At 40.7% G+C, this 23,421-nt stretch overlaps 2 protein-coding genes across 5 annotated transcripts; both read right to left on the bottom strand.

Moving 5' to 3' along the window:
- Window positions 1–532: 532 nt before the first annotated feature.
- On the bottom strand, window positions 533–2,517 carry LOC145116789 (uncharacterized). 4 transcript variants are annotated; one of them, XR_013712309.1, is made up of 6 exons: window positions 2,162–2,512; window positions 1,792–1,881; window positions 1,327–1,711; window positions 1,164–1,248; window positions 915–965; window positions 533–782 (listed from the first exon to the last, which is right to left on the bottom strand). XR_013712309.1 is itself a non-coding variant. In XM_079053105.1 (6 exons), exons 4-6 carry the CDS (start codon window positions 1,240–1,242, stop codon window positions 595–597), a joined length of 315 nt encoding a protein of 104 aa, XP_078909231.1. In that variant the 5' UTR covers window positions 1,243–1,248; window positions 1,327–1,711; window positions 1,792–1,881; window positions 2,162–2,517; the 3' UTR covers window positions 533–594. The 4 variants fall into 4 exon arrangements, 1 of the variants encoding a protein (XP_078909231.1); XR_013712307.1 differs by having other exon boundaries at window positions 915–1,057; window positions 2,162–2,511; XM_079053105.1 differs by lacking the exon at window positions 915–965 and adding an exon at window positions 1,010–1,057 and having other exon boundaries at window positions 2,162–2,517.
- A 1,916-nt stretch (window positions 2,518–4,433) lies between these two features.
- LOC145113537 (uncharacterized) lies at window positions 4,434–4,877 on the bottom strand. Its single transcript, XM_079049608.1, has one exon. It carries the CDS (start codon window positions 4,875–4,877, stop codon window positions 4,434–4,436), a length of 444 nt encoding a protein of 147 aa, XP_078905734.1.
- Between the last annotated feature and the right edge of the window lie 18,544 nt (window positions 4,878–23,421).

Here is a 23,421-nt window from a genome sequence, read left to right as displayed (position 1 = left end):
TTCCTGTAGATTCGAAATCAATAGAACACAGTTTGACTTCAAAAAGTCAACTCAAATCAATTTCCTCAATCCGTTTCCAAACCATCGATTCCAAATATACAATTGACATACAAACTGACTTCTTAATTCCAAATCAAACCAGTCGACTTCAAGACATTCGACTCCAATGTTACATCCATTCCAAGTCAACTTTAACTATTCCTTTGTCGATTCAAGCTTCATGAACCATCATCGATTCCATACCTACTTGGCATGAAATCTCAAATTAAGAATATCAATCGAAACTGATTTTGAATACAATGTTCGACTCCAATCAAGCAATAGAAATCCAGTTTCAATTTCGATTTTAAGAGATGAAAATTAAACATCGATGATTTTGAAGGAGAATGTACAATAGTTCTGAGACTTCGAACACTTGATAAAGGAATAGATTTATGAATAGTATTCGAACTAGGGAAGAATCCCGCCCTGCGGGTGTTGGAGTTGCGGGGGTTGGAGGGTATTTCATAGTCATTTATTTAAAAACAGGAAATAGCAACAAACTTTACAATGCTTTACTTTTCTTACCAAAGTTAGGACAACTTAATAAACATTTTACACAACATATCCTACTCCATTTCTTCCTGTTACAACATTATACTTCACAATATCATCCAAATAATGTTTTAATAAGAAATTGTAAATGAACGAAAATTGAACTATGTTTGCTAAGGTTCTTGTGTCAAAAGCATACTGAGATGCTGATACTCTTGTTCCAACTCCACTTCCATTCAACTCATTCCCTTCAAAAAAAAATTCAACAATTTAAAACCATTTTCAATAATAAAATTCATAGTGTGTACTCTAATTGAATTCAAAAAGCCGATTAGGGACTAAATGAGTCAAAAGGTGAAAGTTTGTTGCTGAACTGATACCTTTGTTTCAGATTGGAAGTCATTCCGGGTCTCTTGAATTACTTCTGATCTCTTTGAAAATATGAAAAGTAAATAAATAAATAAATATTAAATACCTTCAGGAACTTCAGTATTAGTTGCAAGGCGTTTCCACTGTATAGACACTGATAATAAAACACAATAACCCAACACACCATAAAAAATATAACAAAAAAACATAAACTAATTTTTTTTTAATATTATGTGAAAATCAGAAAATGATCTACTCACCCCTGTCTAAAACAACACAGTCATTGTAGTAAACATCATAGCGACTCAACCAACCACCGGTTCCATGGCCTCCAAACATGAAAAGCTGGAAAAGATATAATTTTTAAAAAAATAATAATAATAATGTTAATAAAAGTTGAAATTTGAAGAAAAGGAGACTAACATAGTGGCCTCCAGAGGTGACAGTATGACCGCATCGGGTACCTCCTCAGTGGGTTCCAACAAAGAAACGGTTCTATGTTAATGATGTCTTCAGGAGCAGAAGACACAAATCTGATGCCTTAAACAGCAGTCACTGCTTATGCTCTGAAAGTGGCTACATCATTTGTTGCCCAAATGTTTGTTGAAGAAGTGAAGAGCGTTCTTCCACCACCAACGTTTACAGGTCTTTTCATCATACACAGACATAGAGATGTTGGTAGTTTTATCAGTTTCATCATGGAGACAGAGATTTGTGAGGGTTTTAACAGTTTCATCAAGGATATTGCTTCACTCAGCTGGAAATACAAACTTTGTTGTTGAAGATGCTTCCGAGTCCGCTTTCTCCTCTGCACATTTAGATTCGATTCATTAGCATTAGCAACTCCTAATCTTCAGATTGAATCGAATATATGATTTGATTCTTTACCTATATGTTTACAGCTACTTTAGTTTCAATAACTTTAAAGGGCAAATACCCAGGAAGCTTGCTACTCTTCCACAAATTCTGCATCTTCATCTGCAAGATAAACCCTCAAAATTAAGAAAACTGATTTTTTTTTATTTGGGTATTTGGTTTAGTCAGGCATTTAGACAAACAGGTGGTGGGCATGAATAGAAAGACAGATGAAATCCTCGTCATTCGTGTTGGATTGATTCCAAATCACGAAAAGAGGATCGTACATCAGTTTGAAATTGCTATATTTCTCGATGATTAGAAACAAATGAAACAATTTTGGTTACAGACGACCTAATTTCACGATCATTCTGTTCAGACTGTAGTTAGTACTGTAACTTACCTTGGCGAAGTACCGATTAGGATGAGCTTGGAAAAGAGATGAGGACGGCGAATAGAGGCGAGAATACCGATCATAGCGCGATGACGGCGAGAGGGTGTTCGATGGGAACGCTGTGTAGTGGCAAAGGAGATGTAGAACATAAGATCAGAGAGGTGAAGAACGAACTCCCTGGTGGGTGAAGAATCTGAGATGAAAAGCCGGTGGAGAAGAACCCAGATAAGAAGAGGCGGTGGGTTATCTGTTGCCCGTATTTCATTGGAAGAAGTGGGAGGTGGCCACCACGTGTAAAACGACGTTCTAAAACAAAAGCATGTGTAAAGGACATCGGGAAAAAAGTATTAAAGATAACATATTATTTTTTTTTTAAAATCAGGGAACAAATAACTGTTCATCATGTAGTTTAGTATATATATAAATGGGATATAAATTAGTTGATTGGACTCAAAATAATAAGAACAGTATTGGATATTTGGATTCATTATCACAGATTGGGCTTCGAAAATTAACATGAACAGTACTTGAAATTTTATTTAGAACTCAAAAAGTATGAATCAACGATATGGGCTTTAATCAGATTGGGCTTGAACAAATAGTAATCAGATCAAAAAATTTGGGTTTTCAGTGAACAATAATTTTCGTGATTAGGGCTTGATCTATTGAAAATTTATATTGGATCATTAATAAGGTTGAAACGGATTGATCCAATGAGACAAATCGATCAAAAATGAAAAACGTAAAATACGACTCGAAATCATGGATGTTTTGGAATCCATTTGAGAATTTGAGATACCTTTTTGACGAATCGAGTTCCATTTTCAACGAACGAATCAAATTTAGAAGATCTTGGTTCTTTTGTTGGAATGAAAAAATCTCCAATTTGAACATTGTACCACCCACGATGCGTGTTGTACAACTCGTTCTTCGTGTTCTTCATCGATCCAAGAACATTTTCAAAAGAACCACCAACACTTTTGGGTTTTGACTTCAAATTCAATGCAACATTTGGAGATTGTTTCTTTGGAACCCAAATTTGTTTCACGGATTTCGGCTTCACAACATTTGACGATTTTTGAGAATAAATCCACTTGTTCTTCCGTTTAATCTTCTTCTTCTTTTTCTTTCTCATCTTTTTGCATCTTGAAGATTTGATTTCAAGAACACCTTCATTATTTACAACTTCAACTTTGCAAGTTTGAATCAAATCTTTTGGAATTTGATACTTGTGAATTTCTTGGATCACCGGCTTCCGATAAGGAATCATTCCTTCAAACGAATCACAAGAACACACAATATCATCTGTTTGAACTCCAATTGAGCAAAAAACTTTTTCATCTTCATGAGAATCAACTTGAATCTTCTTATCATGAACCTCAAGAACATCAAGAACATCTTCAACAAACTTAAGAGCATGAAGATCACTTGGGTTTTCAACAAGAGAAATGTATCTTTTATTAAACAAATCTCTTTCATCTCCTTCTTTTCGGTTATCACTACGAACTAACATCATTATGGAAAGATCATACAAGCATTCAATCTTCGAAAGTGGTTAAAATACCAATCTTCCATGAACATCCTTCAAACCTCCATAAGAAACCATAGAATCCCATGAAATCAACTCACTTAACAATAACCCATAAAATTGATATTCGTTGACCTTGTATTTCACACCTTCAATGATTACAACCCAAGAATCATACTCCAAACGCACCATGATCACAAAATCTTGAAGATTTCTAGAGAGAGAAAGTGATTTTGAATGGGTTTTCTAGAGAGATAAAGTAAAAATCACATGAATTCTAGTGAAGAAAATCGAATTTTGAATAGAATCAAAGATGAATTCGATTTCTAGAATCCAAAAACTCTCTAAATCACGAAGATCAAAGATCAAAAAATGAATCACCAAATCAAGAATGCCACCATGGATCAATTCTTGATCAAATCAAGAACACCCGCTCTGATACCAATTGTAGTGATGTTGATTATCATGGCATGTGCGGAATTAGAAAAGATCTAGTGAATCATCATGTAAACTCAAGAACACAAGGAGTAAATAAATTTGTGTAAGCTCATATTAGATCTAGAAAGGATATACAAATGGGTTTGTACAAATTTCTCTCTCTAGTCTAACACTCTAAAATGATCATTCTAAATATGAGTGTCACTCACTTCCTATTTATAGGAAAGACAACTCATTTACACATCAATAAGGGTAAGCCACATCCAAGCGTGACTTTGCACCCTAACACATAATGAAAGTCACGATTCCACTCCCTTAGATTGTTTTTAAGAGTTTGAAGTTTTTTCTTAAAACAACCCACTGCTCATCTACATCCTGAATCTGTTGGCTCCAAGTATTTTTAACAATATCTTCAAAACCTTCCAAAGAGAACGAAGAATGGAAAATACGGAAAGGGTAAAGGCCATAATCCACCACATGCTCCAAAAGGAGAATGGGGCGATGATCTGGAATCTTCTTGTCAAGAATAAGCCATGTCAAATGAGGAAAAGCATCCAAAAAAACCCTAGAAACAAGAAACCGTTCTATTTTACTAAGTTTAGATCCTGAAGGATTGGACCAAGTAAACCGAGAACCTCCAAGGGGAACCTCAATAAGATCCGCATCAAGAATAAACTGATTGAAATAATGAGCGGAAGACACACAAAACTGGGAACCAAGTCTCTCCGAAGCATCCCAAACCTCATTAAAATCAGCCATGAGAATAACTTCTGCTTATGTGGCATTAATCAAGAGCAAAATAGTGGACCTAACATGTTTCTTATCATTAATATCTTGAGGAGCATAAACCCTAATAATCAGAACCTCTAGACCCATAGGAACCTACACCGCATCAACCGCAACAAAATAGTCATGAGAAAATGCCCTCTTCTTACAAAAAAAAATGGAAGGATCAAAAATGACTAGAATACCTCCAGAAAGACCGCGAGAATAAGAACATTCAAATTGAAAAGAAGAATTGCCCCAAAAATCTCTAATCGTCGCCATATCCATTGACTCGAACTTTGTTTCTTGAATTCCCAAAAAATTAACCCTATGTTTATTACATAAATTTTTGATCCAAGGCCTTTTATCGCGATTTCCTGCCCCTTGAACATTAATTGAGAGACAATTCATGGGTCCACCTTTTTTTCTCCATTCCAATCTAACATTGCTTGTAGAAGCTTTTCACAACCCACCATCGAACAGCCCAAGAATTTACCCATTTCAATTGTTTTTGAAACTTCATCTGCAGCTAAATTTTCTAAACATACACCATTAGGCATAAAAGCAGAATCAGCGTGTCTAGAATCCAAGAAGGAATGGTGATTAGATTTAGAAAAACATCTTTGGATCCAATAGAGTGGGCTGCAATACAACTCGACGGATGTGCGAGAGACATCGAATCTGAAACAGATTCCATGCCCGACTTTAAGGTATTTTCGCTAAACAGATGGTCAGCCACCTCCTCCTTGGCCCTATTGACAATAGGGGCTGTCATAACAATGCCGACATAAGCCTGCTGCGATACCCCCACCTGTTGTAACAATTGGTAAAAATCGACCAAGAAGTTTCCGGTCAACTACCATGGAAATAATTGTAATAAAAACTATTATACGTTTACCGGTATTCTAAGGAACAACTTAAGTCGTTATTTTAAATATTTGCGATTTAGTCCATTTATGCCTAGGTTTGGACCTAATAATTGATTTCAAGCTTTATGATGTCTTTAACATAAAACAAAATCAAACAAATGGAAAAGATTGTGTTAGAGTCCTTTTTTTTAATTTTGAAATTAAATACAAATTTTAGCCAAATCAATGTTTTTATATTTATTTGTTAATATAATCGCAACTAAAATAATCATCTTATTGCTAACTGATGCGACATCGGCTCCAACCACCTTCGCTGAGGATGTGCTTCTACGCCGGAGACGAATCTGCGAGGTCACAACAGACAAGGCCGTTAGAGCCGCCCCAGAGACTGTGCCCGGAAGCGTGCTCCGACGGTCAAGTTAGATCATTCTGAAGATATGAGATGGCTCTCTTTAGCTAGAGAGAACCATCTTGGTATTGGTGGTGGTGTATGGTGTCTGACGGCGGCGGGTGGCGGCTGAGCCACCCGGCCGAAGTATAGTGTGGCGGCTGAGCCCCGGGGAAGATCCCCCTCCATGGAGGAGATAATATTCATTATATAGGGTACAATTAGGTCAAATGGAATTAGGTCAGGCCTTGGGCCAGCCCAATTCAGGCCCAGCTAGCAAGGAGCTGGGTGAGGCCGCACGGAGGCGCCGGGTGAGGCTGGCGGGCGCGCACCAGGCAAGGCTGGCGGGCGCGCACCAGGAAAGGCTGGCAAGGGAGTGGCTGGCAAGGGAGCGCCAGGCCGGGCCGGCGGGAGAGTCCCCAACAAGGCTGGCAAGGGAGTCCCCAGCAAGGCAGGCATGGGAGAGCCAGGCCAGGGAGCTCCAGGCCGGGCCGGCGAGAGAACTCCAGCAAGGCTAGCAAGGGAGAGTCAGGCAGGGCTGACGGGAGCGCATCAGGCAAGGCTGGCACGCTAGAGCGGTCTAGGCCATGCTAATGGACCATATATCAACAAGTCCCCCCAATTCGATGTTATTGGTACGCGTCCAATGACATTGGACTGGACTTAGTCATATAAACCAGCAAGAGAGTCCCCAACGAGGCTGACAAGGGGGCGCCAGGCGAGGCTGGCGCGCCAGAGTTGTCTAGGCCATGCTAATGGATCATATATCAACAAGTCCCCCAGTCTGATGTTATTGGTACGCTGCCAATGAGATTGGACTGTACTTAGTCATATAAACCATGTGTCATCAAGTCCCCCTAGTCCGATCAGATCGGACTAGACAGAGCACCAATATGTCAAAGATTGAAAAGAAACGACCGAACCTTTCCAACGAGAATCGTGGCGATGCACAATGAGTCGGGCATGGGTTGGCTGAATGACCTTTCCTTGTTAGGAGTAAAATCCGGTCGATATGATGCAACGTAGATATTGTTGCAATCATGTAGAGCGAGGATGCTGATAATGCTATGCGGAGCGGGGCTGCTATGTGACAATAATGTCGATAGGGCGTCGGGCCAAGGTAGCTGAGAAGCGTAAGCTTGCCCTTCAGTCCCTAAGATTGTTATCCGATGCAACCATTGTTGTAGTTACGCACAAACAGAATGTCACCGATAACCATCTAACTAGATTCCCCCCAGTCTAATGTGGGTAGCATTGGTAGCCGGATCAGAATATGATGAATGACGCAAGGTTGCTGTATCAATACACGACGAAGTTGTTGGCATAATAAAAGGTAGCAAAACCCTTGTCCGATATGGATGTTGTCAAACTGATGACCTGTAAGGTTGTTGAATGTGATATATGTGGCAGAGATTCCGAGAGCTGGGTGATTGGGTTGCTAGCGGGGATCACGCGGTGAGACAATTGCCGAGAGCCAGGCAGCAGAGATGCTGATGGATACGTGGTGAGGCAACAGGTAGGGGTTGCGCAGCCAGACCATTTCCGAGAGCTAGGAAACAGAGATGCTGAAAGGTAGTAGGTAGCAGGGCCGCTGTCGGGATAACTTTTTTGTTGGAGAGTAACCTCACTATAGCACCATGCAATGTGGAGAATGCTTCATCGATCGTCCGAGCACAAGGGAACCATGATGACTGTGAGAAAGGAAACACCAAGGGTGAGGTGTTAGGCGTGGAATAGGCTTGTGATGCGCGACTTATGATGCGCAACGATGCGCTACTTATGATGCGCGAAGATGCGTGACTTATTTTTCACGGCTTAGAAGAGTAGATTTGGCTTAGCAGTCAGCAATCATGGAGATGTCACGCGGGAGAGCATCGCGTGGAACATATCGGGCTTAACTGTCAACAATTGTAAATATGTCACGCGGGAGAGCATCGCGTGGAATGGATCGGGCTTGACTGCATGCGGTCGTAAATACATCACGTGGGAAAGCATTGCGTGGAATGGATCGGGCTTGACTGCCAGTGATCGTAGATGCATCACGCAAGAGAGCATCGTGTGGAATCATGTAGGCAAAGGTTGCAGACCTTTGAGCCTCGTTGTCGGAGCATGCCGTTAGATGGAGTCGAGCTGAGAAGCCAGGCGACTCAAGGAAGGGGTGTTGAACCTCACATGCGGAGCTTGCCGCTATAATAGAGTCGGGCTGAGAAGCCAGGCGACCCAAGGCAAGGGTATTGAACCTCGCATGCAGAGCGTGCCGCTATAATGGAGTCGGGTTGAGAAGTCAGGCGACTCAAGGCAAGGTTATTGAACCTCGCATGCGGAGCTCGCCGGTGCAATGGAGTCGGGCTGAGAAGTCAGGCGACTCAAGGCAAGAGTACTGAACCTCGCATGCGGAGCGTTCCGCTATAATGGAGTCGGGCTAAGAAGCCAGGCGACTCAAGGCAAGGGTGATGAACCTCGCATGCGGAGCGTTCCGCTATAATGGAGTGGGGCTGAGAAGTCAGGCGACTCAAGGCAAAGGTGCTGAACCTCGCATGCGGAGCTCGCCGCTGTAATGGAGTCGGGCTGAGAAGCTAGGCGACTCAAGGCAAGGGTACTGAACCTCGCATGCGGAGCGTTCCGCTATAATGGAGTCGGGCTAAGAAGTCAGGCGACTCAAGGAAAGGGTGCTGAACCTCGCATGCGGAGCGTTCCGCTATAATTGAGTCACGCTAAGAAGCCAGGCGACTCAAGGCAAGGGTGCTGAACCTCGCATGAGGAGCTCGCCGCTGTAATGGAGTCGGGCTGAGAAGCCAGGCGACTCAAGGCAAGAACCTCGCATGCGGAGCGTTCCGCTATAATGGAGTCGGGCTGAGAAGCCAGGCGACTCAAGGCAAGGGTACTGAACCTCGCATGCGGAGCGTTCCGCTATAATGGAGTCGGGCTAAGAAGCCAGGCGACTCAAGGCAAGGGTGTTGAACCTCGCATGCGGAGCGTTCCGCTATAATGGAGTCAGGCTAAGAAGCCAGGCGACTCAAGGCAAGGGTGCTGGACCTCGCATGCGGAGCTCGCCGCTATAATGGAGTCGGACTGAGAAGCCAGACGACTCAAGGCAAGGGTACTGAACCTCGCATGTGGAGCGTTCCGCTATAATGGAGTCGGGCTGAGAAGCCAGGCAACTCTGCGTAAGGATGCTGGGCCTTACATGATTAGGCGTAGCATCCTACAATCTATGTGGCTGGCCCGGGTGATCAGCTCGTGTTGATGTGTAATGACACCTGATGCTTTGCTGCATCATTAGTTGTAGTGGCTATTGGTGCCTCGCTCTCTTGGCTGTCTGTCGAGGGCTATGCGGCGATGCTACTTAGATCTGGATAGTGTAGATGTTGTCAAGTGGTGTGTAGCGAGACTGTTGTCGAGAGCTGGTCAACAAGGTTGCTGAGAATTGAGCATCGAGCTGCTAGCGATAGATGAGTAGCACGACCACTGAGAGATGGACAACGAGACTACCGAGGGTTGAACCACGAGGCTGCTCTTTCGATCTGGAATATTAATGTCGCCTCAAGAATGCACTATCATTCATAACATCAGCTCTTCATGCACTTTAACTCTGCTCCTTCGGAATAAAAATCATTTCTACATAGTGTCGTACCAACCCTTCTCCCCCCCCCCTTTTTTAGAGGAGGCGAATAAAGGGGAAGATGGATGCATAGTTACTGGAAACTGGACGACACATGTAACACCCCGAATTCAGAAGACCTAGAAAGGAATGGGAAACCTCAAAAATCAGAAGGCGACTCATCGAGTAGGTAGGGTGACTCGACGAGTAGGAGCGCGTTCCGGGTCGCGGGTTAAGTGACCTACTCGACGAGTCGGAGGACCGACTCGGCGAGTTGGTCAGGGTTTGGGAAACACTAAATTCGGGACTTGGCACCCTATTTAATCATCTTATTCTCCTACTCTTGGTTCCATTCCCAACCCCCATTGTCCAGAACTTAACCCACGAAACCCTAGATCATTTGGTGAGTGTGTGAGCCATTCTTGAGTATTTTGGTGTTCTTGGAGGCTAGAAGAAGAAAAAGGAGATTGAAGGTTCAAGGAGGAACTTGTAGATCCAGCAACACCATCTCATTTCCATCATTTTCTGGTAATCAAGTCTTCATCTTGACTTATAGCTTCTTAGATTTATTTATGTCCACTTTATGAGAGTTTTGGTCCATGGAGCTTGATCTATGGGACAAGGATGTCCCAAGCAAAGATCCTTTCAGATCTGGGGTCCCTAAGAGTGGTTAAGGCATAAAGGTGCAAGCTTTATGCCATTAGAACTCCCCATGCAAGGTTTAAGAGGTTGTTATGGCCTTTTGAGCAAAAGGGCCATACATTGATGTAAAGGCATAGGCTTTACATATTATTTCGACCCTAGAAGGTTAGATCTGGGTCCTGGATGCTTTGTGCCTGACTGAAATCGTCTGAATAGATTTGGACTTAATAGGACTCAACGAGTTACTCTTAGGACTCGGCGAGTCAAGCCGTTTTCTTGCCCAAAACCCTTTTGATAGTGGGTGTGTGTTGAGTTGTTAGAGGACTCAGCCAGTTGGGTTCATTATGGACTTGAAGATCATCGTATTCGATGAGTTCAAGGATGAACTCGGCGAGTCCAAGGCAATCTCCCAACTCATGAACACGGACTCGACGAGTTGTTCATAGAAATCGACGAGTCATAGACTGGACACATTCATATGATGAAGATGAACTCGACGAGTTCAAGGATGAACTCGGCGAGTCGGTTGAAGATGGTCCCGATGTTATGGTTGAAGGTGAACTCGTCGAGTTCTTGCTAGACTCGACGAGTAGAGTCGAGGGTTGTATCATTTTGAAAGAATAGGGAATCGACGAGTTGGTGGACCAACTCGGAGAGTCAAGTCAACTGGATGTTGACTTTGACCAAAGTTGACTTTGACCAAGTTTGACCTGGTTTTACTTTTGAGGGTTTTGTAGTCTAAGTGTTATTTTGGGTATTGATAGTTCGGGGAGCCGAATGATCAATAGTTCAGGGCTGTCGGTTAGCAGCCAGAAGTGTTCAACTAGTCTTCAGCAGTGCGAGGTGAGTCTCCTCCCAGGTTGTATGGGTCTATGACCACAATGCCGGCCCATTTAGTTTACGTATAGTAGGAAGACCCAGGGGTTAGCCCTAGGCATTATGTATGAAAGGCCAGGAGGCGGCTCCTGGCACACTTCATGATATTATGTGTAGTAGGAAGACCCGGGGGTTAGCCCTAAGCATTATGTATGAAAGACCAGGAGGCGGCTCCTGGCACACTGCATGATATTATGTATAGTAGGAAGACCCGGGGGTTAGCCCTGGGCATTATGTATGAAAGACCAGGAGGTGGATCCTGGCACACTGTATGCTATTATGAATGAAAGACCAGGAGGTGGCTCCTGGCACACCGTATGTTGATTAGCCAAGTAGAGTAGTATGTTTGCTAGTTGTCTTTGTGATGCTTGAATGGAAGACCAGGGGATGGGCCTTGGCACTTATCTGTAAGACCCATGGAGTGGCCCCAAGCTTGACAAGAAGGACCACGTGCGGCCCGTGGCATAACGGCAAGACTATGTTTGGCACATAGCATCTTACTTGATTATGGATATGTTTGTTATGTATGGCTCACAGTATGTATGGCCTGTATGGCCCATTTGATAAGTATGGTATGTGGTATTTGGGAAACTCACTAAGCTTCATGCTTACGGTTGACAGTTTTGGTCTCAGGTATCTTCAGTTTCAAGAAAAAGGAGCTCGGGACGATCGCAACGCATTCACCCATGTTATTCTGCATTATGTGATCTTTGGGATTTGACTATGATATTTGTTTTAAATGAAATGCTTTCAATGTCTGGAACAACGTTATTAAAGGTTTTCTTATATTAAAAATGAAATTTTTGGCCTTGAATTTTGGGATGTTACAAGTTGGTATCAAAGCCTTGTTTGAGGGATTCGGGCACACTCTCGGGCGTGTCTGGACTCAAACTGGGGACTTGGTATGAAAATTTTCAAAAGGGAAATCATTTTTATAAAAGAACTTTGAAAAGAGAAAGAAACTTTGAAAAGAAAGGGGTGTGATGCGTGCAATTGGCCGAGCTCAAGTAAGTTCTCCCAAATTACCCATACAAGTTTATGTTATGATATGATTATGTGATCAGCATGCTAGTTTAGGGCTAAGGATCTAGGAAGGATGCCTTGTATGCCTGTTATATGTGTTGATTGAGTTGCATGCTAGTATTGATTAGTTAGTGGTAGGATAACCTGTTTAGGTTATGCCTGATTATATGAGCTTTATGAATTGCATACTAGTACAGATTCCTGATTAGAGGATAGAACAACTTGTTTGGAGTATGTGGCTAGTTTTCCCAATGCCCGAATGCTGCTTGCTTTGTGCTATTAGGAGTTATAATTATCTCTAATTAACTAGTAAACGAATATGTTAAGTTACATATTTGCAAGGACGAAATAATTTCAGAAGGTTAGGTCTAGCCCTATTCCGCAGCTCTTGTCTGAGTCCAACCGTTATAGGGTAGGACCTCTCATTCAAAGAATTATCTAGTCTGAGTGATATGTAATGGTATTCGCGAGTTAGGTAGGGGGAGATAACAAGAATTTCTTATGCAGCTGATGGCAGATAGCGAGTTAGAGGATACCCTAGGGCAAGTCTAGGATGAGAAGTAGTGATGGGAGCATTGTTAGTAGCAGTGAAAGGGACTTGGTGTAGTCGAGGCAATTCTTGAGGAAAGTACGGATAGATGTGGAAGGTAGTAGGGGCCCATACTACTGAAAGCAGAGGATCTGTACTCGATTCAAGAAGGGCTGAGATAAAACCAGGGAACTTGTAGTGCGTGTGTGATCCCTCGGTAGTGATGTGTATTCTGATGGTTGTTATGGCATGTTTTCAGCATGGTGACGTTGTGTGAGAGACCAATGGGCAGATCAGGTACCGGAGAAGGATCAGGATCAGGTTCGGGTGCAGGTTCCGAGCCAGTGGATGAGGGACTACGCGAGTTCATCGCGTCTGATATCACGAGAGGTATCCTTGAGTCGACCCCGGTGATTTTTGGGTCGATCAAGGAAGGGATTATTGAGTTGATGGAGGATCGCCTCAGAGCATTCCGGAGTGACATGGCATCCAGCTAGTCGAGATCGCGCACACTGTCCTTCAAGGACTTCAGGGGGAGTGGTGCGCCAGATTTCCACGGGGCGAAGGACCCCATTACCGCCAGGAGATGGATTGCAGACATTGAGTCTGCACAGTTGACGAGCTTCTGTCCTGAGGGGTCGAAGGTTCGATTTGTTGCGGGATGTTTGAGGGACAGAGCTAGAGACTAGTGGGAGTCAGTTGGTGATTCCTTGGGAGCCTCAGCCATTGAGGCTACGACCTGGTCAGAATTTGTGACCAGGTTGTTGGATTAGGTGTCTAAGCCCATAACTATAATTGGTATGTACTTGAATTGATAGTAGCAATGTCCTTTTGGGTTGCCTTCAAACCTGGCAATTGAATAAGATTATTGTTGGAGAGAGAAGAATGATTTATTAATTTATTACTTGGTTAATAAATTAAATTATTACTTGGTTAATAAATTAATTTATTAATGTATTATGGATATAATATATTAATTAGAAATCATATTGTTTAATTAATATTTAATCAGAAATTAATTTGGAATTAATTTTGGGATTAAAGGAATTAATTGAAACTGTAGGGACTAAAGGTGACAATGTTCAAAAGTTGAGCATTGAGCATTCTAGAACCTCCCTTAGAGGGATGGAACGAAATCTAGAGTGTCCTAGGGTTTCCTTGGGCTCTAAGGGTGCCTTGGAAGCCTTAGGGAGGAAGTTAAGGGATTAGGGTTATCTAAGATACACCTGCCTTATCCTAAACCTTCCTTATCACCTATATAAACCCTTATAAGGTTGGATTTTGGATAAGGGAACTCTAAGAGAGGCTAGGGCCGAATTTTCCACTTCCCTTCTCTCTCCATAGTAATCCTTGGTTGCTAGGTTTGTTTGTGAGCCATTAGAGGCGCGACACTTGTGGCGCTTGCTACCAAAGTTCAAGATCTTCAAGGATTTGATTATTATTACAATATAACAATAAAGGTATGTATCCTAACCCTAATTATATGTTAATTTCTAAAACTACATGTGCCTCCTAGGGTTTCTAGTTTTTGTGTTCAATGCTTGTATGTCTAATAGTAAAAACATAGATCCTCAAATTAGGGTTGCATGCACACATAGGATTGTTTGTTTGTATAAAACCCATCAGTGGTATCAGAGCGTATGTTTTTTGTTTTCAATTAGATTTGGTACAATTGATTGAACTAGACAAAAATAGGGTTTATAGCTATTAAACCCTAAGGCCTTTAAATTTTCGCAAATTAGGGTTTAAGAACCCTGTTTTTCGAAAATCCCTAAGGGTTTTCAAACCCTTTCCTTTGGCCACCTTGGAGTCGAATTCTAGGGTTTCCTAACCCTAGGGTTTTTTATTTTTAGGCAAGGTTGAAAGCCTTACCTTTCACTCCAAACAGAAGATTTCGAAATCTAATGAATAAGTTAGTAGGTTGTTATTTTTGGTAATTATCTTGTAAATTGTTTAATTGGATAATTAAAGATGTCCCTACCTAAATTTCGAAATCCATGGATAAAGGATTAAATTAAGTTAATATGTTTAATTTAAATTGGTAATCCTTATTTGATTTAATAATTTAATTAATCGTTTAATTTTTGAATAATTATTAAATCAAAGGTTTTTTAAATTTTAAGATTTTAAATTAAATGGTTTTAATTGTTGAAAATTTTAATAAAATTAAAAAACCTTAGTATTTTAAAAGTTTAAAATACACCCTTATACTATATAAAACTAAAAGTCTAATATATTATATATGTATAAGTAAAGAGTCAGTCATACCGTTAGTACGTCTCATTCACGAAGCTGGTCTATAAGGGGTGTTTAAGGAAATTGCCTATAAAATGGCGATTGAATGGGTATCCACTCTTACCCACCGCACTCTTGACTAGTGGAGGGTCGTTAGCCGAACGGGTAGGATAGGACACAACCTTCCATTATAAGTATAATGAAAAACGAAGTAACTAAACACTTTTATAAATTCCCAAATCTTAGTTACTTTAGGAAAAATGTGGAATTGGTGCTAATCCATGAAATTGCACATTGCACCCTTATTGGTCGATTAGTGGAGCGTGTGTGGTTAACCGACACACTAATATGGGACCAATGAAGGATGGCAAAGGGTAGCTTGATGTTTATCATAGATCAAATGAGCGTGTGTGGTTAACCGACACATTGATTAGGTGATTCGTAACATTGAGAGTACCGAGCTAATTTGCATGGTTATCCACACCTTGTTAGTGATCCTCGGCATCCCAGTCACAAATGAAGGGCACAATCGAGATTTAAACATGCATTAATGAATCTCAAAGGATCTAGGAGTTTTCAATACATTTAAAACTTAATCTCTTTTTCATTTTTCATGGTGGAAAATTAGTGAATCGTCATTCACTTACCTTCAAATGTTCTGCAATTTGGATTACGGCATCCCTCTTCCAAATTGTAGAACATTGTGTTGGATTGTAGCCTTAATATCTCATTTGGGTGTTTTATTAAGGACTCAATCAACTGACTTGAATTTTCTCCCGTTTTGTAGATGTCTGATTCTAACTATGGTCTTCCCAAATCCCTTGGAACAAGCTTTCTACATGAAGATGATACTTCGCGATTCGATCGAGGAACAAGAGATCATTCTTCACTTCCTCCACCTCCTCCTATTGTTCTCCCTGACCCACAAGTTCAAAGACTTGAAAAGTTCAAGCTCACTCAAGCCCTTTTGGCAAGTAAACACAAAGAAGGAAAGTCAGTGTGTGCACACGTCTTAAAGATGAAGTCGCACATTGACAAGTTAAGAATGTTGTGAGTCGTTGTCTGTGAGAAGCTGGCTGTTGACTGGGTTCTTCAATCGCTTCCTGGCTCATATAGTGAGTTCGTAAGAGAGTACTATATGATGGAACACGACGTGACCCTCATCGATCTCACCTATTTGCTTGTTGCTGCTGAATCAAAAATGATTTGGCGCACTGGAGAAGCAAAGTTGATTGGTAGATCTGCCTTCCAAACCTCCATGGACATAGGCAAGGGCAACGAAAGGCATGCCATGGTCAAAAATTTTGATCGTAAGAGAAAGGCAAAGTCTGAGGTAGTTTCGTGTGCTGTTCCAAAAGAGTCAATTAGCTTTTATTGCCAAGAGAAGGGGCATTGGAGACTAAGCTGACCTGTCTACCTGAGAGATCTAAGAGATGGGAGAGTCAAGACGTATGGCTCTACTTCAGGTAAAATCCATTAACTAACTCTATAAGTTCCTAATTTTTTATTCTTGATACATTATGTGATAAGATTACATTTTTTATGTTTTGTAGAATCAAAGAAAAGAGAGGAAGCTTAAAGGAAGAAGTGAGCTGAGTCTGATCGCGAAGAAATGGATTTCAATCGCATGGATTCGAAGATCGGATTTTTTTTTGAGCTGCTACTTTAGAGTTAGAATAAATTGCTAAGAAATGTAATAGCATAGTTTTTCATTTAAGTTGCGTTGTAAGGACAAATTTTTCCGCAATAAAATAAATTTTGATTTTGTCTTATTTATTTATCCTTGCAATGACATGTATGAAAAAAAATTGATGATTGTGTATTTCTATTATTAGCAATGTTGAAATGGATGTGATTCTTAGTTATGTTATTTATGGTAGTGTCATAATTTTCTAAGTGGGGAAAGATTCCCATCGCCCAAGTTTCAATTGGACAGAAACTTGGAATCATACAACTTGTATTGTGTGATGTATGGAAATCTTGGTACTTAAGTAATTAAGACTAATTCCTTGTTCACATAAGTATGTGAGTCAAGTGAAGGACTAAAGGAACTAGTACATAATGTTGTGCACTAGTCAAGTCCACCATAATTAATAATAACATTATTCGTCATGATTTACTAAAGGTATAGTAAATGTGGTTATACTTACAAGATTAAGTGTAATTTTGAATCATTGAAAAATGTTTCAATGAATGGCAGAACGAATAAGAAGAATCAATAAGGCAGAAAGATAAAAGTATCTCTAATATGAAAAAGATGGGAGAGTACTTTTGTATCGGGTTTTATGATCATCTTAATGATTAAGAACCATATCACAATTGATCCTCTAAGGACATCTTAGTGCACTAGTATAGCTAAGAAGAGGAATCGGAAATTGATGAGATGGTTAAATCAAAAGGATGAGTCACACTTTGTTCCAAAAATCAAGTCTTAGAGTCATACTCCAAGATTATGAATTGAGTGACACATCTTAAGAAGGTCTAGCACACTCATCAAATGTGAAGCAGAAAATTGTTTTTCTTACTCTTGCACATTTGAAAATGGTAAGTTGTGATGTCTTGGAGAAGACAAAGACCAACTAAGACCAACTGTGTGTAGTGGTTTGTCTTGATATAGGCACACACTAATTCTTGAATATTTGTTTTATCAAGATATGTTTCTTGATAAGAGAATCTAATATGTCAAGAGGTTAGTGGGAGTCTAAATGATCTTGAAAAGTTTCAAGAACTAATCAAGAGTAAACCTATTAAACACTAGCATGCGACTTGAAGATTGTAGCCTATCGTGTTGACGTATTCTTGTTTCTGTGCCAATCCAGTTAAGTTGATTATGCATATGAGTTCTACGAGTTCTCAATAGACTGCATAAGGCAAGCACCTTGTTCAATGAAAGTACATTGACTGGCATAGGTGAGCTGCTAAATAACTTGGAAGCAATGGTGGGACCCTTGATGGCAAGAAATCAAGAATGAACAAGTTCTGTCCATAGGAGTTTGGATTTGTCACAAACATTATCTTACGATTATGGTTATGGCAAATTCACATGGATAGGAACACATACACTATAAAATCTAAGTGTCATAAGGTTTCTCTCCTTCATGAAAATGATTGTGAGGAAACGCTTTCACTAAGAGAGATTTTAAGAAGATAGAAATTATGTAGATTGCATTCTCAAATTCGATTATTATTACGGCATCCCTCTTCATAGTTCGAATTGTGAGATTTGGCGATTATTCTGAACATTTTGGGACTTAGTAATATAAGTTCTGAATTAGTTTAGACACACATGTGAGTTATCTAAGGAAAGGTGTATGAGTTTGAGATGCTCAGATAAAGGCTTATCAAAGCATATCGCATTAGGAAAATGAACTTTGGAAGTCAATAAGTATTGTTTTCTGATACGTGTCAAGGCTAGTGGGAGCATAAATGTTATGATGGAATGGATATAATCATCATGTTAGTGGGAGCATGATTATTATTTTAAATGTTGCAAGTTGGCAATATTAATTATAGAAAAACAAAAGTTTCACTTTGCAAAGTTGCAGGGGTTGAAAAAATTGTTTTTGCTATAATTAAGGGAGAGAATGTTATACTTCGTTTCCAATCTAGAAGCTTAGATCGAGAAATTTTAATTGAATTTAGTCAAGGATATATTAACTGCATTCTCAAAATTCGATTATGATTACGGCATCCCTCTTCATATTTCGAATTGTGAGAACGTGGCAAATAGAAATATTATGGCAAATGGCTGATAAAGTATCATGCTTTTATGTAAGACATTATGAATCGTGTCTCATACGTTTCTCGTATAGGATTGATTGCATATGCTGTAATATTTGACCGTTCTAAAATTTTCCAAACGTCTAGGGCATTAAGAGGGAAAAAGGGACTAGAACCGGATTTGACTAAAATAATTAAACAACTATCAAGGACAATCTAAGGTTCGCTAAGGATTGGTCGCTTGTGGGCAGTTGGAAGTATAGTAACGAATGGACCATAATGGAATTATTATGATTAGATATGATTCTATTAATAATAAGTTGTCGTATGGCAAATATGGAAATATTTCCATATTGGGAGTTGGATATCGAGAATCTATGTCTAGATTAGAAACTTTTATGCAAGAAGAATGTTCAAAGTAATGTACTTTGAACGTGAGACTTCACATCTATGGAATTGTCTTGTAACAATCTCCAATAGAGCAATTTGTAATTTCATTGGCAAAGTCTTGGTGACTTTGGCGCTGTGATATTACGAAAGGACCGTTGCATAAAATGTTAGAATCTAACATATTCTAGTAGTGGCAAGAATTTGGTATTCTTACACTAATGATAAGGATTAGGAGTTGTGAAATGAGTATCATTGGAAATGTGTTAAATTGATCTATTTCACAAAGTAAGGATCATAGGTAAACATAGTGTGCATGCTTGGTGCATGGGACAACTGTTGTTATAATTCAAGTAAGAAGTTGATTACCCGAAACAACAAATAATGAGTAATCAATATGGTGATTAAATAAAATGTTTTATTTATACTCAAAGGTTTGAGGCCATATAGTATTAGTATTATTCTTGTGTTTCACTTTGCATGTTTTGACTTCCCGAATAATAAGATTATTCAAACCCTCCACAGTCGCTCATACTTTGGAAGTAGGTATGAAAGAAGACTGTCATGAATCCGTCTGTAGATTGTCTAAAGTGTTTAGACATATCACAAGTTTGTTGTAGAGTTCATGAGTGTTGCTATAAGATTAGAGTATTGGATTAAACCCACGCTCACTTGGATCGCTTCATGGATTTTATCACGAGTGACTGGTGAGACGATAATATCTTGTATTCTTGAAACCAAGATGTGGGAGTTGTATTCTGCAAGTTGGTTGCACATTGATAATATGTAAACGCACCAGTAACTTGGTGTTATAAAACATATTGTTGTGTGTGATTTGATGAGTAGGTACAAGCGAGCATTCGAGTAGAAGTTTATCCGTTCCTTTTACCCAAAGTGGGATAAAAGCGATATCTGTGGGCCCCTCAATGATTTAGTGATGACACCCTAAGCGCTTGGCCAAGCCGGGACTAAGTTGATGTGTTCAATTATAGTCTGTTGTTAGTCGTTATAAATCAGAAATCGGGAAACAACACATAGACAGAGAGAATGATTAAAATCCATGTCTTAGTCTATACGATATCTAGAATGGAGGAATAAATGATCCCTTATCTTAAGGACACGTCACTAATAAGATCAGAGTTCGACATCGGCTTTTGGTAGCTAAAATTTGCTAGTCAATTTTGAAGTTATACTTACAACTATAGTTATTAGACTTATCCAAGTGGGAGACTGTTGGATTAGGTGTCTAAGCCCATAACTATAATTGGTATGTACTTGAATTGATAGTATCAATGTCCTTTTGGGTTGCCTTCAAACCTAGCAATTGAATAGGATTATTGTTGGATAGAGAAGAATGATTTATTAATTTATTACTTGGTTAATAAATTAACTTATTAATGTATTATGGATATAATATATTAATTAGAAATCATATTGTTTAATTAATATTTAATCAGAAATTAATTTGGAATTAATTTTGGGATTAAAGGATTTAATTGAAACTGTAGGGACTAAAGGTGACAATGTTCAAAAGTTGAGCATTGAGCATTCTAGAACCTCCCTTATAGGGATGGAACGAAATCTAGAGTGTCCTAGGGTTTCCTTAGGCTCTAAGGGTGCCTTGGAAGCCTTGGGGAGGAAGTTAAGGGATTAGGGTTATCTAAGATACACCTGCCTTATCCTAAACCTTCCTTATCACCTATATAAACCCTTATAAGGTTGGATTTTGGATAAGGGCACTCTAAGAGAGGCTAGGGCCGAATTTTCCACTTCCCTTCTCTCTCCATAGTAATCCTTGGTTGTTAGGTTTGTTTGTGAGCCATTAGAGGCGCGACACTTGTGGCGCTTGCTACCAAAGTTCAAGATCTTCAAGGATTTGATTGTTATTACAATATAACAATAAATGTATGTATCCTAACCCTAATTATATGTTAATTTCAAAAATTACATGTGCCTCCTAGGGTTTCTAGTTTTTGTGTTCAATGCTTGTATGTCTAATAGTGAAAACATAGATCCTCAAATTAGGGTTGCATGCACACATAGGATTGTTTGTTTGTATAAAACCCATCACAGGTTTAGGTTGCTACAAGTGTGGCAGTGATGGTCACGTCAGCAGGGACTGCCCACGGGGGCAAGCCCATTATGTTTTCACTGCAATCAGGTGGGCCACAAGAAGGCCAATTGCCCGACAATGAGGGGAGGAGCAGGGAGTACGTCTCCCCCGACTACCTTGAGGATTACGGATGGGCGAGAGGGTATGGCCTCACAGTGACAGACGAGGGAGATCCGGATTACAGCAGGGAATGTTGCAGGTATGTTTCAATGGCTATTTTCGATTCTATATGTATTATGATTGCTCTTACCTCGGTCTCAGGTGATAGTATGTATGAGTTATCTCTCTGCTTGTATTCAGATTGTATTTTCGGAATTGTCATATGCCAATTGCATACCAGGAATTATTAGTAGCTAGTGTAGGGTCATTTCTCACTTCTGGTTCGAAGTGTCCAGTGTTATCTCGGATACGGACGAAATCGGTTCAGGGGGATTACGTGGAGATCTGTGTTCAGGGTCCATGGAGTGGTCATCCACCATCGTCAGGATTCGGTGGTTTTAGTCTTGGTGTTTGGGATGGCTTTTGGAAGAATCATGGGAAGTGGTCTATCACTGAAGAGGTTGCTCTGAGCATTAGTTATTCGGACCTTAAGGACGTCAGTTTGAGCTCAGGGGATTATCAGTATTGGGGATGCAGAAAGTGTTCATCTAGTATTCGGTAATTGTGCGGTATTTGGAGTGGGCTAGTGATGGATCGCTAGCAAGATTAAGGCGATGGTAGTTAGCATGCCTATCGTGTAAGGGAGGAAAGAATGGAAATCCTCGGATTTTCGCATGCCGTAAGGACTTAGTCGAAGCTAAGTGGGGGAGAAACGATCTTGTACTCAGAATCAGGAGCGATTTTGAAGATGGGGTAAGTTTTGCTCTCTTGTCAGGGAGAAAGACGGCCCAGGCGGCTGTATGAATTGAGGATAGTGTGAATTGGAAGTTCGGAAAACTTGCCAATGGTGAGATCGCATTCTCGGGATGTCTGATAGCAGGTTTCAGAAGAATCGGTTGGGAGTTTCAGTCAGGACATGAGTACAGCTTGGGGAACTAGATTGTGCTTGTATGCTCGATTATGGGGGTGTTCGGGTTAGTAGCCAGCATGGAAAGTGTTGTAAGACTGTGGGATGGCCGTAACATTCACTAGTAGCCGGTCAGCGTGAGAAGTGTTGAAGACTGCGGGTTAGCCGTAGCATTCGCCAGGGGCCAGATAGCAGGAGAAGTGTGGCAAGACTGCGGGGTGGCCCGTAGCAATGGTTAGCAGAGAGTGTAGGAGTGTTGTCAGACTATGGGGTGGCCCGTAGCGTTCACTAATTGGCAGATAGCGTAAGGACGTTGTAAGACTACGGTGTGGCCCGTAGCATTCGTATATTAGTATAGTTAGAATGCGGTGTGGCCCGTAGCATTAGTATAGTTAGACTGCGGTGTGGCCCGTAGCATTAGTATAGTAAGATTGAGGTGTGGCCCGTAGATTTGGTATTGTAATACTACGGGGTGGCCCGTAGCAATCATCAGTTAGCTGTTAGTATAATGGTACAGTGAGACTGCGGGGTGGCCCGTAGCATTCATCGGTCCCGATTCAGTAGTAAGAATGTATCAGGGGTGTGTCTCGCTTGCGGGGTTTTTCAGATAGGTTAAACCAGGTCAGGGCAGGCCACACGGATGTGAGTAGGCCACAACATAATTGAGTTCGGTAACAAGGCAGGATCCGGTATTTTAAGATAGCCGACAGAGTAGTTGGGACCAGGGTAGTCTCGGTTCATCCGAAAAGTGGATAAGAGATTGTGGGTTTTTTTTCGGTCAGAGGTAGCGATAAGGGAATTCTTGTATGGAGCAGTTAGTTGACCGATTGGTGCGACGCCTCTCACATTAGGGTTAAATAATCTCAGAGGGAAGGATTTGATTCTGTTGCGCAGCTCTCGTATGAGTCTAACCGTTGCAGGAACGGATCTTTTACTCGAAGGATTATCTTATCCATCCGCTGGGTTGGGCGTTCAGCATTGAGGCGTGATAATAGAAAGCATTCAGCAGTTGACAGTGAAGGAACCAATACTGGGAGTGACTGGAGATTTAGTATAGCACAGGGTTGGTTCTACTCAGAGATAGAGAAGGTTATTAGTTATGGAAGTTTCCTTGGGAAGGCCTGTGACCGCACTGGAAAAAGGGGTGAA

The sequence above is a fragment of the Lactuca virosa genome, chromosome 5, assembly GCF_052849685.1.
Source record: "Lactuca virosa cultivar CGN04683 chromosome 5, Lactuca_virosa_CGN04683_v6, whole genome shotgun sequence".
Lineage (NCBI taxonomy): Eukaryota > Viridiplantae > Streptophyta > Magnoliopsida > Asterales > Asteraceae > Lactuca > Lactuca virosa.
Note: the sequence above shows the minus strand (reverse complement) of the source record. Positions and strands in the feature narration are given on the sequence as shown.

What these genes read in the sequence shown, in the direction of transcription:
- LOC145116789 (XM_079053105.1), bottom strand. Translation starts at nt 1,242, where the DNA reads ATGTTTGGAGGCCATGGAACCGGTGGTTGGTTGAGTCGCTATGATGTT. An exon ending in CTGTGTTGTTTTAGACAGGG is followed by an intron (nt 1,058 to 1,163) that starts GTGAGTAGATCA and finishes TTTTATTATCAG; the next exon opens with TGTCTATACAGTGGAAACGC. An exon ending in TAATACTGAAGTTCCTGAAG is followed by an intron (nt 783 to 1,009) that starts GTATTTAATATT and finishes TTTTTTTTGAAG; the next exon opens with GGAATGAGTTGAATGGAAGT.
- LOC145113537 (XM_079049608.1), bottom strand. Translation starts at nt 4,877, where the DNA reads ATGGCTGATTTTAATGAGGTTTGGGATGCTTCGGAGAGACTTGGTTCC.